Source organism: Cervus canadensis, chromosome 7 (genome assembly GCF_019320065.1).
Source record: "Cervus canadensis isolate Bull #8, Minnesota chromosome 7, ASM1932006v1, whole genome shotgun sequence".
NCBI lineage: Eukaryota > Metazoa > Chordata > Mammalia > Artiodactyla > Cervidae > Cervus > Cervus canadensis.
Window position 1 is genome coordinate 20,170,124 of NC_057392.1, and position 21,210 is coordinate 20,191,333.

General features: G+C 50.3%; 1 protein-coding gene across 1 annotated transcript; it reads right to left on the reverse strand.

Moving 5' to 3' along the window:
• Positions 1-320: 320 nt before the first annotated feature.
• TMPRSS3 (transmembrane serine protease 3) lies at positions 321-20,325 on the reverse strand. Its single transcript, XM_043474129.1, has 12 exons — positions 20,181-20,325; positions 14,880-14,990; positions 13,919-14,035; positions 13,417-13,540; positions 10,573-10,698; positions 9,170-9,213; positions 8,427-8,592; positions 7,559-7,728; positions 5,556-5,651; positions 4,335-4,477; positions 3,566-3,718; positions 321-500 (listed from the first exon to the last, which is right to left on the reverse strand). Exons 1-12 carry the CDS (start codon positions 20,272-20,274, stop codon positions 483-485), a joined length of 1,362 nt encoding a protein of 453 aa, XP_043330064.1. The 5' UTR covers positions 20,275-20,325; the 3' UTR covers positions 321-482.
• Positions 20,326-21,210: the final 885 nt, after the last annotated feature.

Below are 21,210 nucleotides of genomic sequence, written 5' to 3' on the forward strand. Positions count from 1 at the left end.
AAATTCTATGTCCTTCAGAAGCAAGAGACAATGATACAACGAGGACCAAAGACTACAAAACTAAAATCACCTATAAGTTCCCGTGTGTTAAAGGAGATCCTGGTAGAAAAAAATCGGTTTGGTTCTGGTACCTGGATAAAATGTGTGGACATCTGTGTCTACACTGACTGCACACTTGTAGATCCTGACTGCATATCTTTGCTGAGGGGCTTTGTGAGGGAGGAAACCAGATGGAAAAGTGGGAAAAGGTAGTGCTTTGGAGGTGTTCCTGCTCCTGTTATTGGGAAGATCAGAAAAAGGAGGTTCAGGATCATTTTATTCTGATGCCCCTCTGGCTTGTCAGAGATGATAGAAGAAAATTGTTCTAGATGTGGAGGGATGAGAAGATGCTCCTTCATTTGGCTCAGCTGTTAGAATCCATGGAAGGATGGGAATGTCTCCATCTTGGCAGGAACTCATGGTGGTCCCTTGCCTCTCACCTGTCAAGTTTTCAGGTCCCTCTGGAAATGAAAACATACGTATTACCTTTTTCATCATGTCAAGTCATCTCTCCTATATTAAGATAAAGCGTGAGGTGAATGCTTGCCCAGTCGTGTCTGACTCTTTTTGACCCCATGGACTGTGGCCTGCCAGGGTCCATGGGATTTCCCAGGCAAAAATACCACAGTGGGTTACCATTTTCTCCTCCAGGGGATCGTCCCCATCCACAGGTTGAACACACATCTCCTGTGTCTCCTGCATTGAAGAGGATTCTTTACTGCTTGAGCCACTGGGGAAGCCCAAGATCAAGTGAGTACCTACATTTTGCCCTGTGGAGGGCGTCAGCAGTTCACAATTAATGGGGATAAAATTGGTCTCTGTTCCATGTGGACCCCAGGTAAGTGTGAAATAGTTTCCCCGCCCTGTGTGCCTCCTACCAGCCACACCCAGCCTTCTCCATCACCAACCTGAGACTTTTCCACAGTTTCCAGCTCTTAGCATCAGTGTTCTGTGTCCTGCTCTGAGTTTTAACAGTGATTCAAGCTCCCAGTAGGGAGAGAAGACTACTGGATGAAAAATGATGCAGTAACCTTTAGCATCAGAGAAAAAAATGGGCTGATTCCCCTCGAGGTGTGTGAGCTACCGGAAGGCCGTCCTGTAGATGCTCAAAAGAAACAACTAGAACGGCAGGCCTGCTGGAAACCTCTCGTGGAGGGAAGCCTCTTCTGGGTTGTCCCCTGAGACATTTCAGGGAATGTGACTCACAGAGGCCTTCAGGGGCGGGGGCAGCCCTGGTTGATGTGCTCCCCAGGCCTCAGGGGAGCTGTCCACCTGCCCAGAAGAGCCTGCTCCTCCAGTTCTGGGAGGAAGGGGAGCCCTTTCTAGCCATCCCACTTCCCCCAGCACGCCCTGGAGCCTCCCGCATCTGAACCGCCGGACGCCTGATGAGAACCTCTGGAACAGGTCCTGGGACCCTCAGTGCTAGCAAGCAGCTGAGGGCGGTGCCCCGCACCCCAGGTTGGAACTCGTCACTGGGCTGTGTGGCGGGTGTGGGGCTGGGCTCGCGGAGCTGGTCAGACTCAGGCTCTGCCCCTTGTTAGCCTGGGTGGGGGCTTACGAGGGTCCCATCACCTCTAATAGGGGGATGGTCCCAGGGCCCAACAGCAGGGGGGACACGGGCTGAGATATGAGGGCACCTCCCTTCAGAAGCTCCCACAGTGATTTTGGAGCCCTGCACCTGAACTGCACTCCGCCCAGCTCAGGACTGAGCCAGGCTTCTTCATCCTGCCCCTGCGACAAGCCTCATCATCCAGACCCGCTGACGCTGCAAGCACCCTCGTGGGGGTGCATCTCTGAGGCTCCCAGGGTGAACGGGAAGAGTCCTCAGCCCCACCCTTGTCCACATGGCTCTCTGCCCACGTGACCCTCCCCCTCCCCACCCAGAGGTCCCTCCTCCCCCACCCCCCACGTGGCTCTCAACCCCTTTAGTCCTGTTCACAGGCTGTCTGCGGCCACTGCAGTGAGGAGGCTGCTCTTTCAAACATCTGTTTTCTGAGGGAGTGATGGGTTTGGGCTGAATTTTGTGCTGAACAGCACTGCACGGCCCTCAGCCCTGGGCCAGGCAGCCAGCTAACAGCCAAAGTGCCCCAGCAGCTCCCCTGCAGCCTGTTTGCTGCCTCGCCCTGCAGTGGACTGATAGCACACAGCTACACAGCAGCAGGGCTGGAATTCTAACCAGGTCCCAGGGCCTCAGCCCTGCCCTCCTGATTTAAGGCAAATATTCAAGGAAGAAGGAGTGGAAATTGACATCAAGGCAATTGAGCAGTTTGGTTCCCGTTTTAGCCAGCTGCTTTAAATGAAAAGAAAGTGAAAGTCACTCAATCATGTCTGACTGTTTGAGATCCCATGGACTATACAGTCCACGGAATTCTCCAGGTCAGAATACTGGAGTGGGTAGCCTTTCCCTTCTCCAGGGGATCTTCCTGACCCAGGAATTGAACCGGGGTCTCCTGCATTGCAGGCGGATTGATTACCCACTGAGCTATCAGGGACCATTTTAAAAGGTCTTGATCCCCCAGGACAGAAAGTAGATTACTGGCCGCCAGAGGACAGGGTCCTGGCAACACAGAGTGACTGCTTCATGGAGTCTCATTTCCAGGAAATGAAAATGTTTTGGGTACAGGTCAGGCAGCAGCAACACAACATCCTGAATGGGCTGAATGCTGCCAGCTTCGCACTTTAGGATCATCAGCTTCACATTGCGTATATTTACCCTCAACCAACAACAACAAAAAAACCGCAGCAAAACCAAAAACCAAAGTTCTTTAAAAGTGGTCCGAGGCCTGACACGGGGCTCAGCCTGGTGATCGAGTAGGTAAACATTTGCTGCACGCCCACAGCGTGGAAGGGCAGGCTGTTGAGGTTCCTGCTCCTGGGGAGGGTGTCACCCCATGTTCGCTAAGCCATCGTGGTAGGACCTGGAGTCAGCTGGGCACTGTCTGTCCCTGGATGCTCTGTTCTTCCTCCCGCCATCTCCAGGGCTCTTCCTGCCCACCCTGGTCCTGCCAAGCCAACCTCACTGATCCGTCTCCATCCTCCCACTCCCACTGCAGGGAGGCCCCCAAGGCACAGAGCTACCCAGGCCCTTCCTGATTCCAGACGCTCCATCCCATCCCGGTTCCCCCAAAGTCAAACTCCCCAGTGGGCACTGAGGGCCTCCAGTCCAGACCACTCCCACCTGTCTCCATGCCCTCACATGCCCACCTGACTGGTCTCCACCCCCAGGGCTGGTCCTCAGTCGCCCCTCCTCTTTCCCCAGTTGGCAGAAGTACATGGTCCTCCACGTCCCAGCCACGCTCGCCCTGTGTGTGTCCAGCCCGCCAGGCCCACCCTGCCAGGGCCTTGCTTGTGGGGTTAGCCATCCCTAGTTCATACCCAGGAGCACAAAGTCACTGCCTGACAAATTAATACCTAATTAGTCACTTCCTGGCTTCAAATAGCAGGGCTGAGGGCCCACAGAAAGGATGCTAGAGCTAGAATGATAGGCATCTAAGTGAGCTGCAGGGGGCATGGGGACTGCACCCACCTCCATCTGCTCGTGAATCCAGTCCAGGAAGGAAGTGATGCGCGTATAGACTCCAGGCTTGTTCACCTCGGCACAGCCTATGCCAAAGCTGGTGGCTCCCACCAGCTTCCACACCCTCCGCTCCTGACACACCAGGGGACCCCCGCTGTCACCCTGGAAGGCAGGGAAAGAGCAAAGGGCAAGGGCACAGAACAGACATTGCCACCATGTGTCCCCTGTCCTGGTGACAGGACCCTGCTTCACTGTATCACAAAATACAGCACATGGATGGTCCTGCATCCACCACCTCCCCCACTGCCCTTCTGGAACTGATTTGCCCTCCTGAGGGTGGGGTCCTCGTCCTTCGGGGATGGTCCCCCTCCAGCTGTCTCCCTGCCAGGGCTCAGCATCCTGAACCCACCAAGTCAAGGCAGCGTGGGGAGCAGAGGGGTGCTTTCAGAGGGAGGATCTGCCTGGCCAGGGGCTTCAGCTGAACCAGGCAGTGGTGGAGTCTTGTCCACTGGTTTCCCCTGCCCTCTGCCCCTTTGGACCCCCTGGAAACTCTGAGACCCTCCCCGCCACCTCCGCCCAGCACCCAGGCAGAGGGGAGCGCTGAGTAAACACGGGCCCGGCCAGACAGGAAAGGGAGCGATATCTTGAGCAAACTTCTTCCCACGCCCTGTAAATTTGCTTTTCAGTTGGTCATAGGGACGTGCTGACGGTAGTCTGTCCTGAGGGCTGGGTCGCCTTGCCCACGGCGTGGCCCCCAGACGTCACTGGGTGCCCCTACCTGGCAGCTGTCCACACCGCCTTTCAAGTAGCCAGCACAGAGCATGGATGGGGAGATGATGCCACCGTACACATCCCTGTGGTTGCAGACCTTGTTGGAGATGAGAGGCACGGCTGCGTGGTTGAGGACCGGGGAGGCGTCACCTGGGTCAGAGCAAGGGGATGGGGGCTCTGTGCAGTGAGGGGGCCCCACCGGGAGCTCAGATGACTGCCTAGGGGTGGGGCAGCCTGAAGGTAGACAGCCTTAGAGCTCTGTCCCCTAGTGAGTGGGCTGGGGGAGACCCTGCTTCATCCCAGGGCCACTCATTTCCCTAAGGTCACCAGTGTGAAAGGAGGGGGCAACCACAGTCAGCAGGCACCCCTCCCCCAGGGTCCTACCTAGACCAAGCCCTCGACCTACACCAGCCCATTTAGTTCCCTGAACCCAGGTGACAGAAGGAAACTGAGGTTTGTGAAGGTCCCACACACAGCCTTGGGGTAGAGCCTGGGGGTGGTCAGCAGAAACGTGTCCTCCAGGCCCCAACCATCGGAACCTGGGACCCTGCCACCTCCCATGGCAGAAGGGCCTTTGCAGATGTGATAAGACCTTGAGATGGGGACACCTTGGTGGTGGACCTTAAATGTCATCCCAAGGGTCCTTCAAAGGGCTAGAGAAGGAGATGTGATGATGGAAGAAGCAGAGGTCAGAGAGGAGAGACTGGGGGACACTGTGCTGCTGGCTGTGAAAGGGGAGGAGGAGCAGGAGCAAGAGATGTGGGGGCCCCAGAGGCTGGAAAGAGGGGCACAGATCTGCCCCCAGAGCCTCGGGGAGGATGGAAGCCCCTACCCAGACACATTGATTTACAACTTCCGACGGCCATGACTGTGAGGTGGTCCACAAGTGCTGCTTTAAGCCTCTAAGTCTGGGGTCGTGTGTTTCAGCAGCGACTAGAAAGTAACAACATATCTGCAGTGGTTCAGCCTTGCCCCCTCACCCCGAGGGATGGACCTCCTCTAACTCCACCTGTTTGTAAACTGCGATCTTCACGTCTTATGGGCTCACCACAGGGCACACCCCGCCTCTCATTCCTCTCGGGTCTCAGCATCCGGCTGAGGGTTTGTGCTCCCCCCCGGCCATGACATGTCAGGGGGACATTAAACTGGGACACCAGAGGGGAGCAGGCACCCGGGCCTCTTGGTTCCGGGCACACTGGATGCAGAATCTTGATCTCAGACCACTGACCTCCATCCTCTGTGGCCCCCCAGCCTGATGTCCAGCACAATTTTCCATCAGGAAAGTTCTCTTCGGAGTTAGGCAAACAGACTGGTTGGGTCATCTCTGTTTGGAGAGAAACAAGAGAGCTGAGGCCATGGAAGCTGCCGTCTGAGAAAGCCAGCACTCAGCGTCTGCCTCTTGGGGCTGGGGGTGGGGGTGTCTCCCAGAGAAAGGCCAGGCCCTTGGCCATTTGCTCAGACTGGGGACCTCTCCCCCACCAGAGCCCTAAAACAACCCCAGACCACGGCAACATGAGTGAGTCTAGACCAGAAGTCAACTCAACCCAAGACCAAGGCAACATGGGTGAGTCTAGTCCACAGGTCAACTGTAGACCATGGCAACATGAGTGAGTCTGACCAGAGGTCAACATATTTTCTGTAAAGAGGAAAACAGTATATATTTTAGGCTTTGTAAGCCACGTGGTCTCCATTTCAACCCTCACCTCTGCCACTGAAGCATGAAGGCAGCCACAGGCAGTGGTGAACAGGGTGGTCCGTGTGCCTATAAAACTTGATTTAAAAGGAGGCAAAAGGTCCAGTTCAACCCACGGGCCCTAGTCTGCCCACTCCTGGTCTAGACTGTGGGCACACTGCTTTACGGAACATCGCTCCGTGAATCTTCCCGTCCCTCCTGACACATCTGGAGGCAATGAGCCTGCCTGTCCACATGAGCTGTATCACATAAGCCCTCCACCAGAAACTGTCACAGGGCCTTTACATGACTACATTCTGAGATATGACCTAAGCTTTCCAGGTAGGACAAAAATGGAAAGGTGGAGAAAAGACAAGGGCACTCATTTTCAGTTTTATCAAAGTGCAAGTGTTGGCACCTCATTTTTTTTATAACCAAGGGTCATTAATCATTTTAGCAAAGGAACACCACCATTACAATTTCTCTTTGTTTTTCTAGAAATATTTGTCTCAGAGTGTGACGCATAGAGAATTCCGTGTGCTGTGTGATAAACATGCTGATGACTCTACCAGCTCCAACCTGCCGTTGGTTCTGAGCCAAGTTTCTGCTCTAACAAGGGCTGTTTGTTATCCTCTACCTCATCTCCAAGCTGCTCTAGTTCTTGGGAAGGTGAAGGGGGGCTTTTACTGATTTAGGCGGAGGCTTATGTACTTTGTCACAACGGCAAGACGCTGGAGAATTCTGTCCTGGGTGACTTTTCTGGTGTTTTTGAAACCTCCAATCATTAGGACTTGACATTTCCATAGGTAAACAGAGCTGAACTCAGCAGCTGGTTGTGAGAGGTTATTTCTGAGAATTTCCAGGAATTGGAGATGCCCAGTATCTTCCAGCTTATAAAGAAAGGGCCACAGAGAAGATCCCACCCCAGCCAGCTGGCCAGCTGGTAGGCCCTCTCTGCCTCAGCCAATGTCAAGATCCCAGGCACGTGGGTAGCACTGGCAGAGTACCTCACCAGAATAAGCACCAAACAAGGAAAAGCTCTTTGTCCCCAGGGGCCTATGACCCCCCTTCTACCACCCACAGGTACCAGGTGGCCTGGTCTGGGGAAACCCCTTTAATCTCCAAGATGCACTAAGTGAAAGAAAGTAGCTCAAGTGAGACCTCAGTGGCCCCAGGCAAACCAAGTTGGCCAAACTAGAACCACAAAGACTCTGAAGTCAAATAGTCATCAGAACCACAACCCATAAAAGTAGACCAAGACCTGCACAGCAAACTTGAACAGGGTGACCATCTGCTAAAACTGAAGATGTCTGTCTCCTAACACGGTGGCCCAAATGTCCAGGACGTGATTGAAAATTTCTCATCATACCAAGAACCAGGAAAATCACAACTTTAATGCAAAGAGACAATCAGCTGAGAACAATTAACACTGAAATTAATCAGATATTGGAATTACCTACTGGAAATTGTAAGGCAGCCTTCATCAACATGCTTCAACAAGCAATACAAATTCTCCTGAAACAAACAATAGCAGGAAAATGACAGATCCCTGGACGTACCATTGAAAGTGACAGGCCCGGCCAGCTTCATGAGGGCGATGTCATTGCCCAGTCTCTTTGGCTTGTACTTGCTGTGATAGATGATTTTTTCCACCAGATGGGAGGGGGCTGGACTGTCTAGCAGGGAAACAAGGCCCACCTGGATGGTCCAGGACTTGGGGAGGTAGAGACTGAAATGAGAGAGACCCAAGCACTTTCACCCACACATCACAAGTCTCCCGAGAGCCAGTGCTAAGGAGATGGCAGGAGATGCCCCCACAAGCCCTGCAGAAGTGCAGATCCACCCATGTGTCCCCTAGACAGGTCTTGATCTCTGCACCTCTGGACATTTGAGAAATGAGCTCACCTTTCCATAATGGCCCATTCTCCATCAGAAATTGAAATAGAGGCAGGTGGAAATAACACAGACACTTGCTACTGTGTTTGGAAGTAGTTTCTGTGGTTTTCTTCCACACCAAACCCCCTAACAGAGATTGCTCTGGGGAGACCCCTGCCCACCCTGCACCATCCCTCTCTCTCTCAGTCACAACATGGTCCATGGGAATGAGCTACAAGGAGGTCTAGGGGATTTGCATTGCTGGGTTTCCTATACATGAGAGTTTCCTTCCCCTTTTTCTATCTTTTCTGTAAGAGCTGAAGGTCCTTAAAATGATCCTGGGGTCACCAATCCCACCTAGCTGATGGAGCTGGATCCACAGTGAGGAGGGTCTGTGGACATTACCTTGTGATGATCTGGTCTGTTTTCATGCTTTCTTGACCTGTCTTGCTGCTGACCACCCAAATCAGCCTTGTCCCCACGTGGCTTGTACTGGACAGGGGTCTGTGGGAGATGAGGATGCCCCCCCACCAGGAGGTCAGGAGAACTCACTCATAAACACAGTGGGCAGCGGTGACAACCCACAGCGGGGTAATGACGGACCCTCCACACAAGTGGTAGCCCTGGAACTGCAGGCTGGCCTGCCAGGGCCACTGTGCCAGCGAAGATGTGTTTCCACCCACGATGCGGGGGCTGGAGCCAGTCCTCAGACCGCAGGCTGCAGGGGGATAGGGAGCGGTGGGGCGGGTGCCTCGGGGAAAGGGTGGAGGCAAGTCACCTGAGACAGGGGATGGGCAGGGTGCTGTGGGGTGCAGTGGGCACAGCCCATTAGAGCAAAGAGCTGGGAGCTAGCATTGACCTCCCCATGACACTCATGTCCCCAGGATGGTGACAGCACTCTGGGAGCTGGGGAGCCTCACAAATGCAGGGACTGACTTCTTCAGCTCCAGCCCCTGCAACAAGAGCCCCCTGCCAGGAACAAGAGCGTCCTGCCCAGGCTAGGGCTGAGGGGGGTGGACAGAGCAGGCTGTGCCCACTTTTCTGGTGGGGGGAGGGGAAATGTGAGTTAGGCGGTTGCAGCCACCCTGGAATGACAGAACTCTGTGCACTGTGGTCCTGTCTGCTGCTGAGAAGTCTCTCCAGGTTGACTCCCCTGACCTGGCATGTGGGGTCACAGAGCTCCCACCCAGCACCCAGGAGGAAGGGCCTGATGGCAGAGCGGGCCAAGCAGAGGGAATAGGAGCCTGTGAGCCAGGGCTTCCATCTGTTTCTCTCTGCAGTCCTGCAACTCTCACCTGAGCACTTCAAGGTAATCACGTGGCCCGAGGTACATTCCTCCCTAAATGGAAAAAGAGTGTGTTTAATGAAACACCCCAGGCCTCAAAGAGTCAGGTATCACTGAAGCATCTTAGCACTCACACACCCAAGGCCTGGGAACCACTTTTTTTTTTTTAACTTAAATCTTGAGCTAAAAAAAATAAATAAATAAACTCTATTCCCTGGCTCTTGAATACAGATTTCAATTTTTAGTCTATTAAAAAAAACCAAATCATTAACAACCGGTGACCAAGTGAAGTGTGGTGTATGTGTGACCACTGCTGAGTATTTCTAGGCTTTGTATAGCTAACGATAAGAGACAAATAATGAGCTATATTAGATAAACATATACTGGTATCATTTGTTTGTCCATTTTACTCCGATGTCCTTCACTGGCCCCTGTGAGACACAGAATGTCCATCAGATGGCGTGACGGGCTCCCCTGGCACCAAGTCCTTGCAGCCTGGGACACACACATGTCAGACAGAAAAACCCACCCTGTGAGCCCTCTGTAAATTCCTGCCTCTAGAGCCCAGTCCTGTCATTAATCATGCAAGAAAAAGCAAATGTCACCAGTCCAGGGTTTTAGGACCCAAGAGATGAACTGTCCCTGCAAACTGCATGTGGGTCCAGGGGGGCAATTATCAACTCCATGATGGTAGGCTGAAGACTATTGTTTCCTGGAGCAGAGGATATACTTCTCTCGGGGTTTGGTCCAAGAAGTCAGGAAGAGTATAAAATGTGAGTTCAGAAAGCCTGTGGTACCTCCTTGCATCAGGCAGGTGACCCCTCTAAGCTTCAGGCACCTGTCATTTACGGATACCTCATTTCACTTTCCTTCGAAGATCTCCTGGAGGAGGAAATGGCTACCCTCCTCAGTATTCTAGCCTGGGAAATCCCATGGACAAAGGAACCTGGCAGGCTGCACTCCACGGGGTCGCAAGGAGTCAGACACGACTGAGCAACTGACTGATTGACTGACTGACAAGTTATTTGGGGAAACATGTAATACAAATGGTGAACATTAAAGTACTTTGTAAATAAAGAAAGTTAAGTTTCTTTCTTAATTCCTTTCTTTCTAATATTTTTCCCTCCTTCCTTCCCTCCCTTCTTTTCCCCAAACACATCTGCAGCACCCACTATGTGCCCAGCCAGTACCGCACTTCCCCACATCAGGTGGCCACTTCATCATCCTTCCTCCGTTTCTCTGCTGGGCTGTATCTGCCTGGTTTGGGGTTAAGTTCCTGTCCCCCAGCCTGGTGTGTCCACCCTATCTAACCAAACTGGCCAAGCCCTCAACTTGCACTTGGAGGACACAACCTCATCGTCAAACTCAGGGCATGACTAGGCAGAGGGGACCCGGCACCACCTGGCCACTTACCTCACGTACACCGAGTGGTGTAAAGCGGTCACTTTGTCATCTGGCAAGAGGTGATTGATGGACACGAAGTCCTCTCGAAACTGCTCTTCGAGCAAGTCCACTCTGAGGGTGTCTGAACTCACGTAGCTGCAAGCACATTGGACATGCAGACCGGACCTGAGAAATTCACTCTGCGCCCCCAAATCAACCTGGGCTCAAGTCAAAGTGTCACAGGTATCACACTGTGTGGGGGGAAGGAAGGTCCTGCTGTGCTCCCAAACCATCAGTGGCTTCCTTCTGCCAACCTAGCAAGGCATTTCAGACCTGGAAGAGTCTGGGACAGCCCCCTCCCTGAAGTCCATTCGCCCACTCCCAGCTCCAGGCACGTGGGAGAGAGGACTACTTCCTGATGTAGCTAGGTGGACCTCCACCTTGATACTGCCTAAAACAAGTCCCAGGGGGGACAGAACGTGGAAGTCCAGTGGGTGTTTTCAGGTGGGCACCAAAATGGGGATGCTGAGAAACCCAGGTGGGAATGGAAGATTTTCCCAGGCTGCCCAGAGCGGATGGGGCTCCTGTTACAGAGAGATGAGCAGGAGACACAGCACTTTGGGGGGCTCCAGGACAAGCCCGTGTTTGAAGGGCCAGTAGAGAATGATGAAGAGGACATAATTTTTTTCAGATCAGGTGTTGGAAGAGTTATGACATAGCAGGACGTGGAACAAGCAAAAGACAAAGTCTCTGACTTGCTTCACTCTTGAAGGCACCAACTTATCACACAGGATCTCATCAGGTCACTGCAAATGCAGAGGGGCGGGGCCGGTGGCAGGCATGGGATACAAAGTCCAGCTGGGTTTGGTTTGGAGGAAAATGTAATCAAGGCCGTGGCACTGACCCTCCCATCCTCCCCAGGTATTGCTCAACCCGCTGATATGGCAGGCACCAGGTGAAAGAGCCAGTTGTCACTGAGATGGAGGTCCCAGCGTAGGTGGGCTGGGCTGCAGGCGGGGCAGTGGGGATGATGCAAAGGCATCCCAAGGGCTGCTACTGGAGTCCCACAAATCCTCAAAGTCTCAGTGGCAATGATAGCCATGACCGCAGTCTTACGGGGTATCCCTGGGGTCCAGGCTGGCTTTGAAGCACTGAGACACTTGAACCTCACAGCGACCCTCTAACGCGGGTACTATTATTAGCCTTGATTTTGAGGCCCAGTCATACGACAGGGCTGCATGTGCACTGGGGTTTGGACCCAGGCAATCTGAGTTGTCAGTCCATCTTTTCTTTTTATCACAGACCTCTGACACGGTATGCTGTAGTGCTCAGGGATCAAAGGAGGGCTTTCGAGAGAGAAGTAGAACAAACAAGAACAGATACAGAATAAACCTTAGAACTGGAGCAAGAGATAGGGAAGCAAAGAGCAAGTTTAGACGGAAGAAAAATGGACACTGTTGAGGGGATAGCCTGGAAACTTGCTTCCACTGGACTTACCCTGAGAGGGAACAGGGAATGACCATCCTGGCAGATAGGGAGGGGTGAGCAAAGGAACGAGGGCTGCCAGGAGGGGTTGGATCCGGGGAGGGGAGTCACTGGGCCCTTCAGCTTGATGGGGAGGAGGTCAAGGATTCCAGAAGGGGAAGTATTCCAGGAGGGAGAGGCAGGGAAGGCCGAAGGGAAGAGGAAGGGACGCCCCCTAGTGAGGCCAAGAAACCACCTACCAGGGAGCAGAAATGTCCAAGGGAAGCTTTCAGGTGTGAGCCGTGGTGGTGGGGCTTGCGTGTGTGTCTGTGTAATTGGTGTGTGTGTGTGAGATATGGTGTTGCGTGATGTGGTATGTGTATGGTGTGTAGTGTGTGAGTATGGTGTGTTTGCAGTGTGTGTGTGGTGTGTGTGTAGTGTGTGAGTAAGAACTGCATGGTGTGTTTGCAGTGTGTGTGTATGTATGTGTGTGTGTGCTCTGAGAGCTTCCTCCAAGTCTATGAGGAGTTGAGCCTACATCACTTCTGAAGGCAATTGTGGGAGTGATTTGCTGTTGTCATCGGCCTAGAAGTGCAGCTGATTCCTGAATTCAGGTCATTGCTGGAGAAGAGGGGGCGGGTCTCAGGGAAACAGGCTGGAGGGCAGGTTTCACCAGCTTTGGAGGAAGAAGCTAAGAATATGATACTTCACATTTTGCAAGTCCAGGGCCCCTGGGTCCAGAGCACTGAGGTTTTGATGCCCATTTCCTTGGGTACAAACAGGGATGCTCACGTTCTGTGGGTAGTGTGAGCACTCAGAGCCGGCATACTTTGAACTCTGAGAATCCGGAGCAAAAGGGGAGCAAGAGAAATGTCCTGGGCAGCTGCTTGGGGGTCTGAAGGAAGAAGCCAGGAGAGGGGAGGGGTTGCATCAGGGCAAAAATATGTCGCCCCTGTGCAAAAAGTCACATAGGCAACACAGAGTGCTAAAATGCAGAGATTTTACTGCAAGAGTTCTTTTTCCAATTTAGTGCTAAACAACTGCTTTAAATGATTAGACTTTCATTAAATCACTGACTTCTCAAACTTGACTCTCTGGTGTTCCTTGGGAAGTGGGACCAAGCAGGGTGGTGGCTGGAAGCTCCCCTGCAACTATGGTCAGAGGAACCGGGGGTTCGATCTTCAGCTCTGAAGCTCTTTACTGAATGTTTGCATCTAGGGTCCTGGCCTGAGATGCGCCCAAACATGCCACATCCCTTAGTGTGTTGGGACCTTGGTTTGTGACGTCAGACATTGTGAGGTTGCCATGAGGATGTCAAGGCGCCCTGTGGGTGCCCAGATAAACAGCAGCTGTCTGCCCTCATCGTGATCACTGCTTGCGTCCTGCCTACCGCTGGACACTCTGAATTACCTTGGAAACCCCAGCTGGGCGCAGGCGACAGTTGCATGATGACTCTTCCAGTCCTCGGCGCACACGGTCCTCCAGGTGGCAGCCGTGAACACCTGGAGCACGGCGTTCCGACCACTCACACGGACTGGCCGGCACACAAGAAGACAGGTCGTTAGTGCCCGCAGGGCCCTGAGACCTGGCAGAGTTCCTCTGAAGCCAGCCCAGACCCTCCTGTGCTGAGTCTGACCTCCCCCTGACCAGCATCCCACTCCCACAGGGCAGCCACAGTTTTTATCATCTGGACCTGAGTCTCTTCCAATTGCTTATGGAGTCCCCCCAACTTAATTTAAGGTCCATATAAGCCCTCCCTTAACAACCAGCCCAGAGTCTCCTGGGGTGAATGTCTGTTGGGTCCCAGGTCTTGACAATGGCATTGCCTTGGACCCATTTCACAGATGAGGAAGGTCAAGGCCGAGTTTTACTGACATCCTCCCGCTTTTGCAGTGAAAAGGCATGACTTTACCACATCGGTATTCATCCTCCCCGTCTCTGCAGTCTGACACCCCGTCACATCGAGCCGTCAGCTCAATACACTTAAAAGTCGACCGGCACTTGTACTTCCCGGAGCAGTCAAAGTGGACTGAGGAAAGGAGAGGGGGTGTCAAGGAGGGGCTGCTTCAGTGCGCCCCACAGACAACCATGCACCTGCCACGCAGCCTTGAACTTGCTCCAGAGTCACAGAAGCTGCACCGAAACTGCAGCCCTGCCAGCAACCTGCTCCTCTCAGCCCAGTTTCTATTCTGGATTCCAGAGGGTGGGGCAGCTGCACCCCACTCTGTCTCCCTAAGTGGCCTCAAGCCACAGCTCAAGATGAATTTAGACCTGGAGACTCAAGGTCAACTGAGAAAGTGCATGGCCGCGGCTGACTGGCTGAGCCAGTTGAGCAAGAAGCCCTGAGTGAGGACCCCAGCCTCCAGTCTACCTCCTGTCCTCTCTGACCCTGGGTGAGAAATGAGGGAACTGTGGACCCCAATGGCGAGCATATGGAGAGTTAAACTGATCTGAGAGCTCTTTATTTGAGGAGTAAATGAGAAGTTGTTCCCTATCAGAGACCATTCAAGTGATTCACTTTCTCAAAAGCCACTTGCACCTTATTTGAAACCTGGCTTGGCCTGGCATGAATGGCCTCCTTGTCTTCTCCACCGGCTCCACCCCCTCCTGCCTGTGGGTTCGGTTTCATCAGCTGCCTTTGGACACATCTAACAAGGCAGGCTCCTTGGTGACAAAGCCTTCAACGTGGCCAAAGGCTCTGACTGGGGCCCTCCAGAGTCCTGCAGGCAAATAGAGCTCAAATCAGCAAACCCAGAGAGTGTTTGCCTCAGTAATTAAGGCTGGGCAGTGGCCCTGGGAGGAAAGAGAACCTTGTGAGAGTCTAAATGCTTAACAAGTATTTGAGAAGCTACTAAATAATGGATGGTACTCACTGCCCAAACCGATGGCCAGCGCTAATATCAACGCAATTATCCCAATGACGATGATGGGAAAGAACTTCAATGGCAGCAGAGACAGGATCTGGGCAGCCACTGCATCGGCATCTAGAAACCAAAAAGTGGGGGAGGAAAGAGCAAAAGGCCATGGAACCACAAATTTGAATGAAAGAAAACAAAATTTAGCTATTCCTCCCCCTGTCCTCAATGCAGAGAATGTTCCAGCCAAAGAAAGCTGACTCATAGAAGTGATCGCCTATCAGGGGCACGTTCTCTAAAATTTGAGCCCGACGCTCCCTGACACCAACCCAGTTCTGTTCATCCTCCATTTGGGGATGATGTGATGGGTTTAACTGTGTCCCCCTGACATGTTGACATGTTTATGTTCAAACCCTCATAACTCAGAATATCATCTTATTTGGAAATAGAGTCTTTATAGAGATGATCAAATTAAAACAAGGTCATCAGTGTGGGCTTTAATCTAAAATGATTGGCATCCTTACAAACAGGGGAAATTCAGACATAGACCAATACGTGAAGAGGGAAGATAATGTGAAAAGACACGGGCAGAACACCATGTGAAGATGAAAGCAGAGACTGGGGTGACTCATCTATAAGCCAAGAAAGGCAGGATTATCAGCAACCCCCAGAATCTAAGAGGCAAGGAAGGATTTCCCTGCAGGTGTTAGAGGGAGCAATGCCCTGTCATCACCTTGGTTTTAGACTTCTAACCTCAAGATGGGGAGGTGATAGATTTCTGCTGTTTTAAGCCATGGAGTCTGTGGTGTTGGTGGCCCTAGGAAACTAATACAGAGGGGAGGTAGGACCCCACTTCCAAGGGTGTTTTCCTACAGAAGAGGGCAACATGGAAAACCCAAACAGGGTATTCTCAGGAGAGGAAGAGCTGGGACTTTTGAGACGGTCACCAGACGTCATGCAGGTCATTCTCCACCAGTCCTGGGTGCAGACACTGATGGCCTTCATTCCAGATCATATCTTGGAGAGTCCCCCTGCCTGTGCCTGGAAACCCACAACTTGAAATGAAGAAAGTGAAAGTGTTTGTTGCTCAGTCCTGTCCAACTGTCTGTGACCTCATGGACTGTAGCCCACCAGGCTCCTCTGTCCATGGGATTCTCCAGGCAAGAATATTGGAGTGGGTAGCCATTCCCTTCTCCAGGGGATCTTCCCAACCCAGGGATCAAACTCACATCTCCTGCATTGAAAATTCTTTACCATCTGAGCCACACAGGAAGACCCCTCTGACAATAAAGACTGTGGTTGCAAAATGATCAATAGCATTCCAAGTTGTCCAAAACGGAAGAGAATTGGGAAACAAAAATGAGAAGGGGGTGATGAAATAATAGGAAAGGAGAAAAGTGTAAAGAAGAAAAGGGCAGGGGGCGGGTGGGGAGAAAGAAGAATGAGGAGACAAGAGAAGCACACTAGGCTTAGTGCCAAGGGTACAGAGCAGGGTGGAGGGACCACTGGCATGATCCTTGTTTAGCCTTGGATGGAGGAGCAGGTGGCTTGGTCCAGGCTGCACTCTCAGCACCCAGAACAGCAGTGGCCACACTGCAGTCCTCAATACATGTTAGTAGATTGAATGGAGGGAGGAAGGGAGGGAGGGATGGGCAGATGGATGGACGGATGGATGGTTTCAGGATAATGAAGGTGGTTTTATCTCAGGGTCAGAGACCAGTTCTTTCCAGGATAACCAATTCACTGTTAGCAAAGCAGACTCCTCCCTTCTACCTTCCCTGCCCCAGGAAGCTTGCCCCAAACTAGTCAGTCTCCCCACTGAGATGCCCACTCTCCAGTCTCACTTACAACTCAGCATGAGCCCTGGATGGCCGCTCATCCTTCTAAATGTTCTGTAGCTAAGAGTGAGATTTAGGAAGTGAGCCCTAACTGTAGATCCAAGTGCAAGTCATTCAGTCGTGTCTGACTCTTTGCAACCCCATGGACTGTACAGTCCATGGAATTCTCCAGGTCAGAATACTGGAGTGGGTAGCCTTTCCCTTCTCCAGGGATCTTGCCAACCCAGGGATCGAACCCAGGCTGGCCACATTGCAGGTGGATTCTTTACCAGCTGAGCCACCAGGAAAGCCCAAGAATACTGGAGTGGGTAGCCTATCCCTTCCCCAGGGGATCTTCCTGACCCAGGAATCAGACCAGGGTCTCCTGCATTGCAGGCGGATTCTTTATCAACTAAGCCATCAGGGAAGCCCCAGTGAAAGTGAAAGTTGCTCAGTCCTGTCCGACTCTTTGTGATCCCATGGACTAGTTCTCGAGGCCAGATTACCGGAATGGGTAGCTTTTCCCCTTCTCTAGCAGATCTTCCCAACCCAGGAATCAAACCGGGTTGCCTATATTGCAGGCAGATTCTTTACCAACTGAGCTATCAAGGAAGCCCCTGTAGATCCAAAGATTCTCCTTCAGTTAGAACCTCTGTATCAGCTTACCTTTGCCCCTTTACAGCTCCTCAGCCTCATGCCCTGTGGCCCCCTCCTGGCCCCACCCCTCCCTCCTTGCTCTGTCTTTGAGGACAAGCTTGGAATAAAAAGCAAAAGGCATAATATCTCTCCAAAGAAGAAATGCAAATGATAAACAAGCACAAAAGAACCTTCAATCTCTTCAGAAATAGAAAAAGAAAAAAACAATTAGACATAATTGTGTATCAACTTTGCAGTGTATTATTATTAGCATTACTCCGGCTGAAGTCCAAGGGAAAAGAAATAGGTCTCCACTTAATAGTCAACAGGAGTATAATTTGTGTAAACTTTTTGAAAGTCAAACTGGAAATACGTATTGGTAAAGAATCTGCCTGCAATGCACAGACCCCCTGGAGAAGGGATAGGCTACCCACTCCAGTATTCTTGGGCTTTCCTGGTGGCTCAGCTGGTAAAGAATCCACCTGCAATGTGGTCAGCCTGGGTTCAATCCCTGGATTGGGAAGATCCCCTGGAGAAGGGAAAGGCTACCCACTCCAGTATTCTGGCCTGGAGAATTCCATGGACTGTATAGTTCGTGGGGTCACAAAAAGTCAGACATGACTGAGTGACTTTCACTTCACATCAAAAAGCTAAAAAATGGATAGACTATTTGACCTATTAATTTCATTTCTAGGAATTTATTCTAAAAAGTCATCAGAGATATACACAAAACTCTACAAACAAGTACACTTAAAGGAATGACCTTGATAATATTGATACATGGATACATGAAAATAGCCTAAGTGCCCCCCAAAAAGGAGCTGGTGAAATAGCAAATGGTATAGAAATGCTTAAAATGATAAAGAAGAGGACTCGGCAAACTTTTTTGTGAAGGACCCAATATAAATATTTTCAACTTTGTGGGCCATATTGGTCCCTGTCACCATTACTCAACTCTATAGCTATACATGACAGAAGCCAGACAAAATGTGAATAAATGGACGTCTGTGTTTCAATAAAACTTAATTTATAAAAACAGATGGTGGAAAAAAAAAAAAACAGATGGTGGGCCAGATTTGGCTCAGGAGCCATTGTTTGACAACCCTAAAAGGTTACTAATTACTTAATGCCATAGAAAGATGAACATGATATTTTTAAGTTTCAAAAAAGCTTCAAAATTGTACAAATAGCATACATAGATCTCATCTTATTACTCTTTGCCAGCCAATATTGCAGTTTTCATAAACTGAAGGTTTGTAGCAACACTGTATAGTCAGATAATGGCTAACATTATTTAGAAATAAGTTAACTGTTTAATTAAGTTACAACTCAATTTTTAACTAGGTATTATGTGCATTGTTATACATAATGCTGTTGCACAATGAATAGACTACACTATAGAATAAGTTTGACTTTTACATGTATGGGAAATCAAAAAATTAATATGACTCAATTACAGTATTTGCTTAACTGGTGAATTAAATGGTCTGGAACCAAACCCAAAATATCTCTGGGTTCTCCCTTTATATGTCACTTTCAAAGAGAAATACAGATATGTTGATAGGATAGGAAAAAGGCAAGAAAACCTATAAAATGCTATAGCATTATCTCTGAGTAAAAGTATAAAATTGTGGGTCATTTCAAAAAATCTTTTTGATTAACTATATTTTCTAAATTTCTATCATGAACAATGCATTGGCTTATTTAAAAAAGAAAAGTTTTTAAAAGTTTTTACTCTTTCCTGAAACTAGGAATTAATCATGGAAAAATTTTCAAAAATTAGCAGAAAAGAATATGTATACTGCTATTGATATTCATATGATATATATTATAAAGTATTAGCAACAATTATATGTCAAATGATGCCAAATGGCCACGTAGATTATACATCTACTTGATGCAAAGTTGTAATCCTATTTAAAAAAAGGGGGGCGGCATGTTTATAAAACCAAGAAAATACATGGAAAAATACATGTCTCTCTCTGCACTGTAGATGAACATGTATTTATAGACAAGGACACAGAGAAAATAAATAAGATATAAAACCCAGCTAAGTGTTGGTGGTCAGGTAATTGCAGGGCACTTTTTTCTTTCATTTGCACTGATGCTAATTTTTGAAAAGTGTTTGTAAATTGTGTATCTTTTCCCTTACTTCACCCTCTTCTCCCACCTCTCATTCGTTCACATCAATTGTCCAAGTGGTTTAAAAGGAATCATATGACAACTCCCCACACCATGCTTTCTGGAACCTCAGCAGAGCCCCCAAGTGTCCCCCAGTTCAGTCTTCTTGACCACATCCAGGACCAGGAGCCGCAGCTTCCTGTGACAAGTTCTGATAGGTTCTTGCCAAAAGGATCCTAACCAGGCATTAAAGAGCCCGCCGTTTCTCCAAGTGTTCATGACCCGCTTACAAAACCAACTTCCCTTCCTTTAGTTGCTAGAAGCAACTCCGTCACCTGCTGATGAATTTTAATCTAGGCATCCAATACCTTCAAGGGATCCAGCTTATTTTAAGTTTTCTGGAGGGGCTGGTGACCACTGACCGTCAGAACTTCCTGGAGAGCTCAGAGATTTCCTGGCCAGGATCTGACCCCTAACTCCCCAGGAGAAATTGGAGCCTCAATTTCTGAAAACTTCCATCCAGAAAAAAAAATACCACTTGTCTCCAGGGAGTTGTTCAAAGAGGCCTGAACAAAGTGATGGCCTTTTTAAAGCCCCTTCCCTCTGGAATTCTGCAAACCCAAGGAAGCGGCCTGTGAATGTGAGGACTCCTGGGGAGGTATTTCTACAGGGGACCTTCAACCACATGGATTATCTGTATCTGGGGAGTGAGGTGGGGGCAGACATTACACCTGGCCCCACTTACCTGGTGCAACAGGACTTATTTTCAAATCGTCAAGGCCGAAAAGCGATCTAAAGGAGAAGGGGGCTTCAGCTGCAGGCGGGTCGTTCTCCCCCATCGTGACTATTTCAGGACCTCGGAGGCTGGGCTCCACCTCCACCTCCACCTCCTTCTCGGGAAAGAACAGAGAGTGCTTCCTTCTCTATTTAGAGTATTCAGATCAAAAGAATCTTTGTCGAGAGAAATCTTTGAAATCTGACAATCCACATAAAATGCATTTGGTCCCGATAAATCAAAACTATTTGTCCAAGGAGAATGCATCTTTTTTTTTTTTTCCTGAGCCCCAGCAGATAACAGAGAAATGTCTAGAGAGAGCGAAAAACTATGAACATAACTCTTCCAAACATGATTTTCCCAGTTTGCTCAACCAATTTTCAGCTCAATTGAATAGCACGTCCTTAGAGATATGCTGGTTTACCGTTTCAAAGTCAGTGTGCCATTATTTTTCAGAAGATAAATTACTTTCAAACACTTTCCTCCTCTCTTTCATCCCTCATAAACTTGACCTTTGGCCTGCACAGGTGATAACACGTACCGTAATCATAAGTTTTGATACTTACATTATGTCCGTGCTAAAATGCAGACAGCACCAGGGAAGGGACGGTCATCCCCAGTATTTGGAGCCTCCGATAAACACAACCCTTTCCTGGCTCACACAGGCTTGACCTAATTAAGGATGGGAGGATCCTGGGCCTCTGGGTGCCCAGTCCCCCCCTTCCCTCACAAAGGAAGGAGTGGCTGGGTACTGACCAAGGACATGTACCAGAGCTACACTGGGGCTCTGTCCCCCCCAAGGGAATTCCACTTGTCATGATGCTGGACAGGTGAGAAGCCTTTGGAAGTCACTTCCAATAACTCAAAGAGGGATGGAGGGGGCAAGGAAGGGGCCTAATGTTCCCAACTAAATTCCAGCTTACTCTCCCAGGACTCAGGCATGAGTTCCCCAGGAAGCTGCTTCTTCAAAGAGCTAAAACCTAGAACATTCCAACAGTCA

What these genes read in the sequence shown, in the direction of transcription:
- TMPRSS3 (XM_043474129.1), bottom strand. Translation starts at nt 20,274, where the DNA reads ATGGGGGAGAACGACCCGCCTGCAGCTGAAGCCCCCTTCTCCTTTAGA. An exon ending in AATAAGTCCTGTTGCACCAG is followed by an intron (nt 14,991 to 20,180) that starts GTAAGTGGGGCC and finishes TTTGGTTTCTAG; the next exon opens with ATGCCGATGCAGTGGCTGCC. An exon ending in CACCACTCGGTGTACGTGAG is followed by an intron (nt 9,214 to 10,572) that starts GTAAGTGGCCAG and finishes TTTTCCATTTAG; the next exon opens with GGAGGAATGTACCTCGGGCC.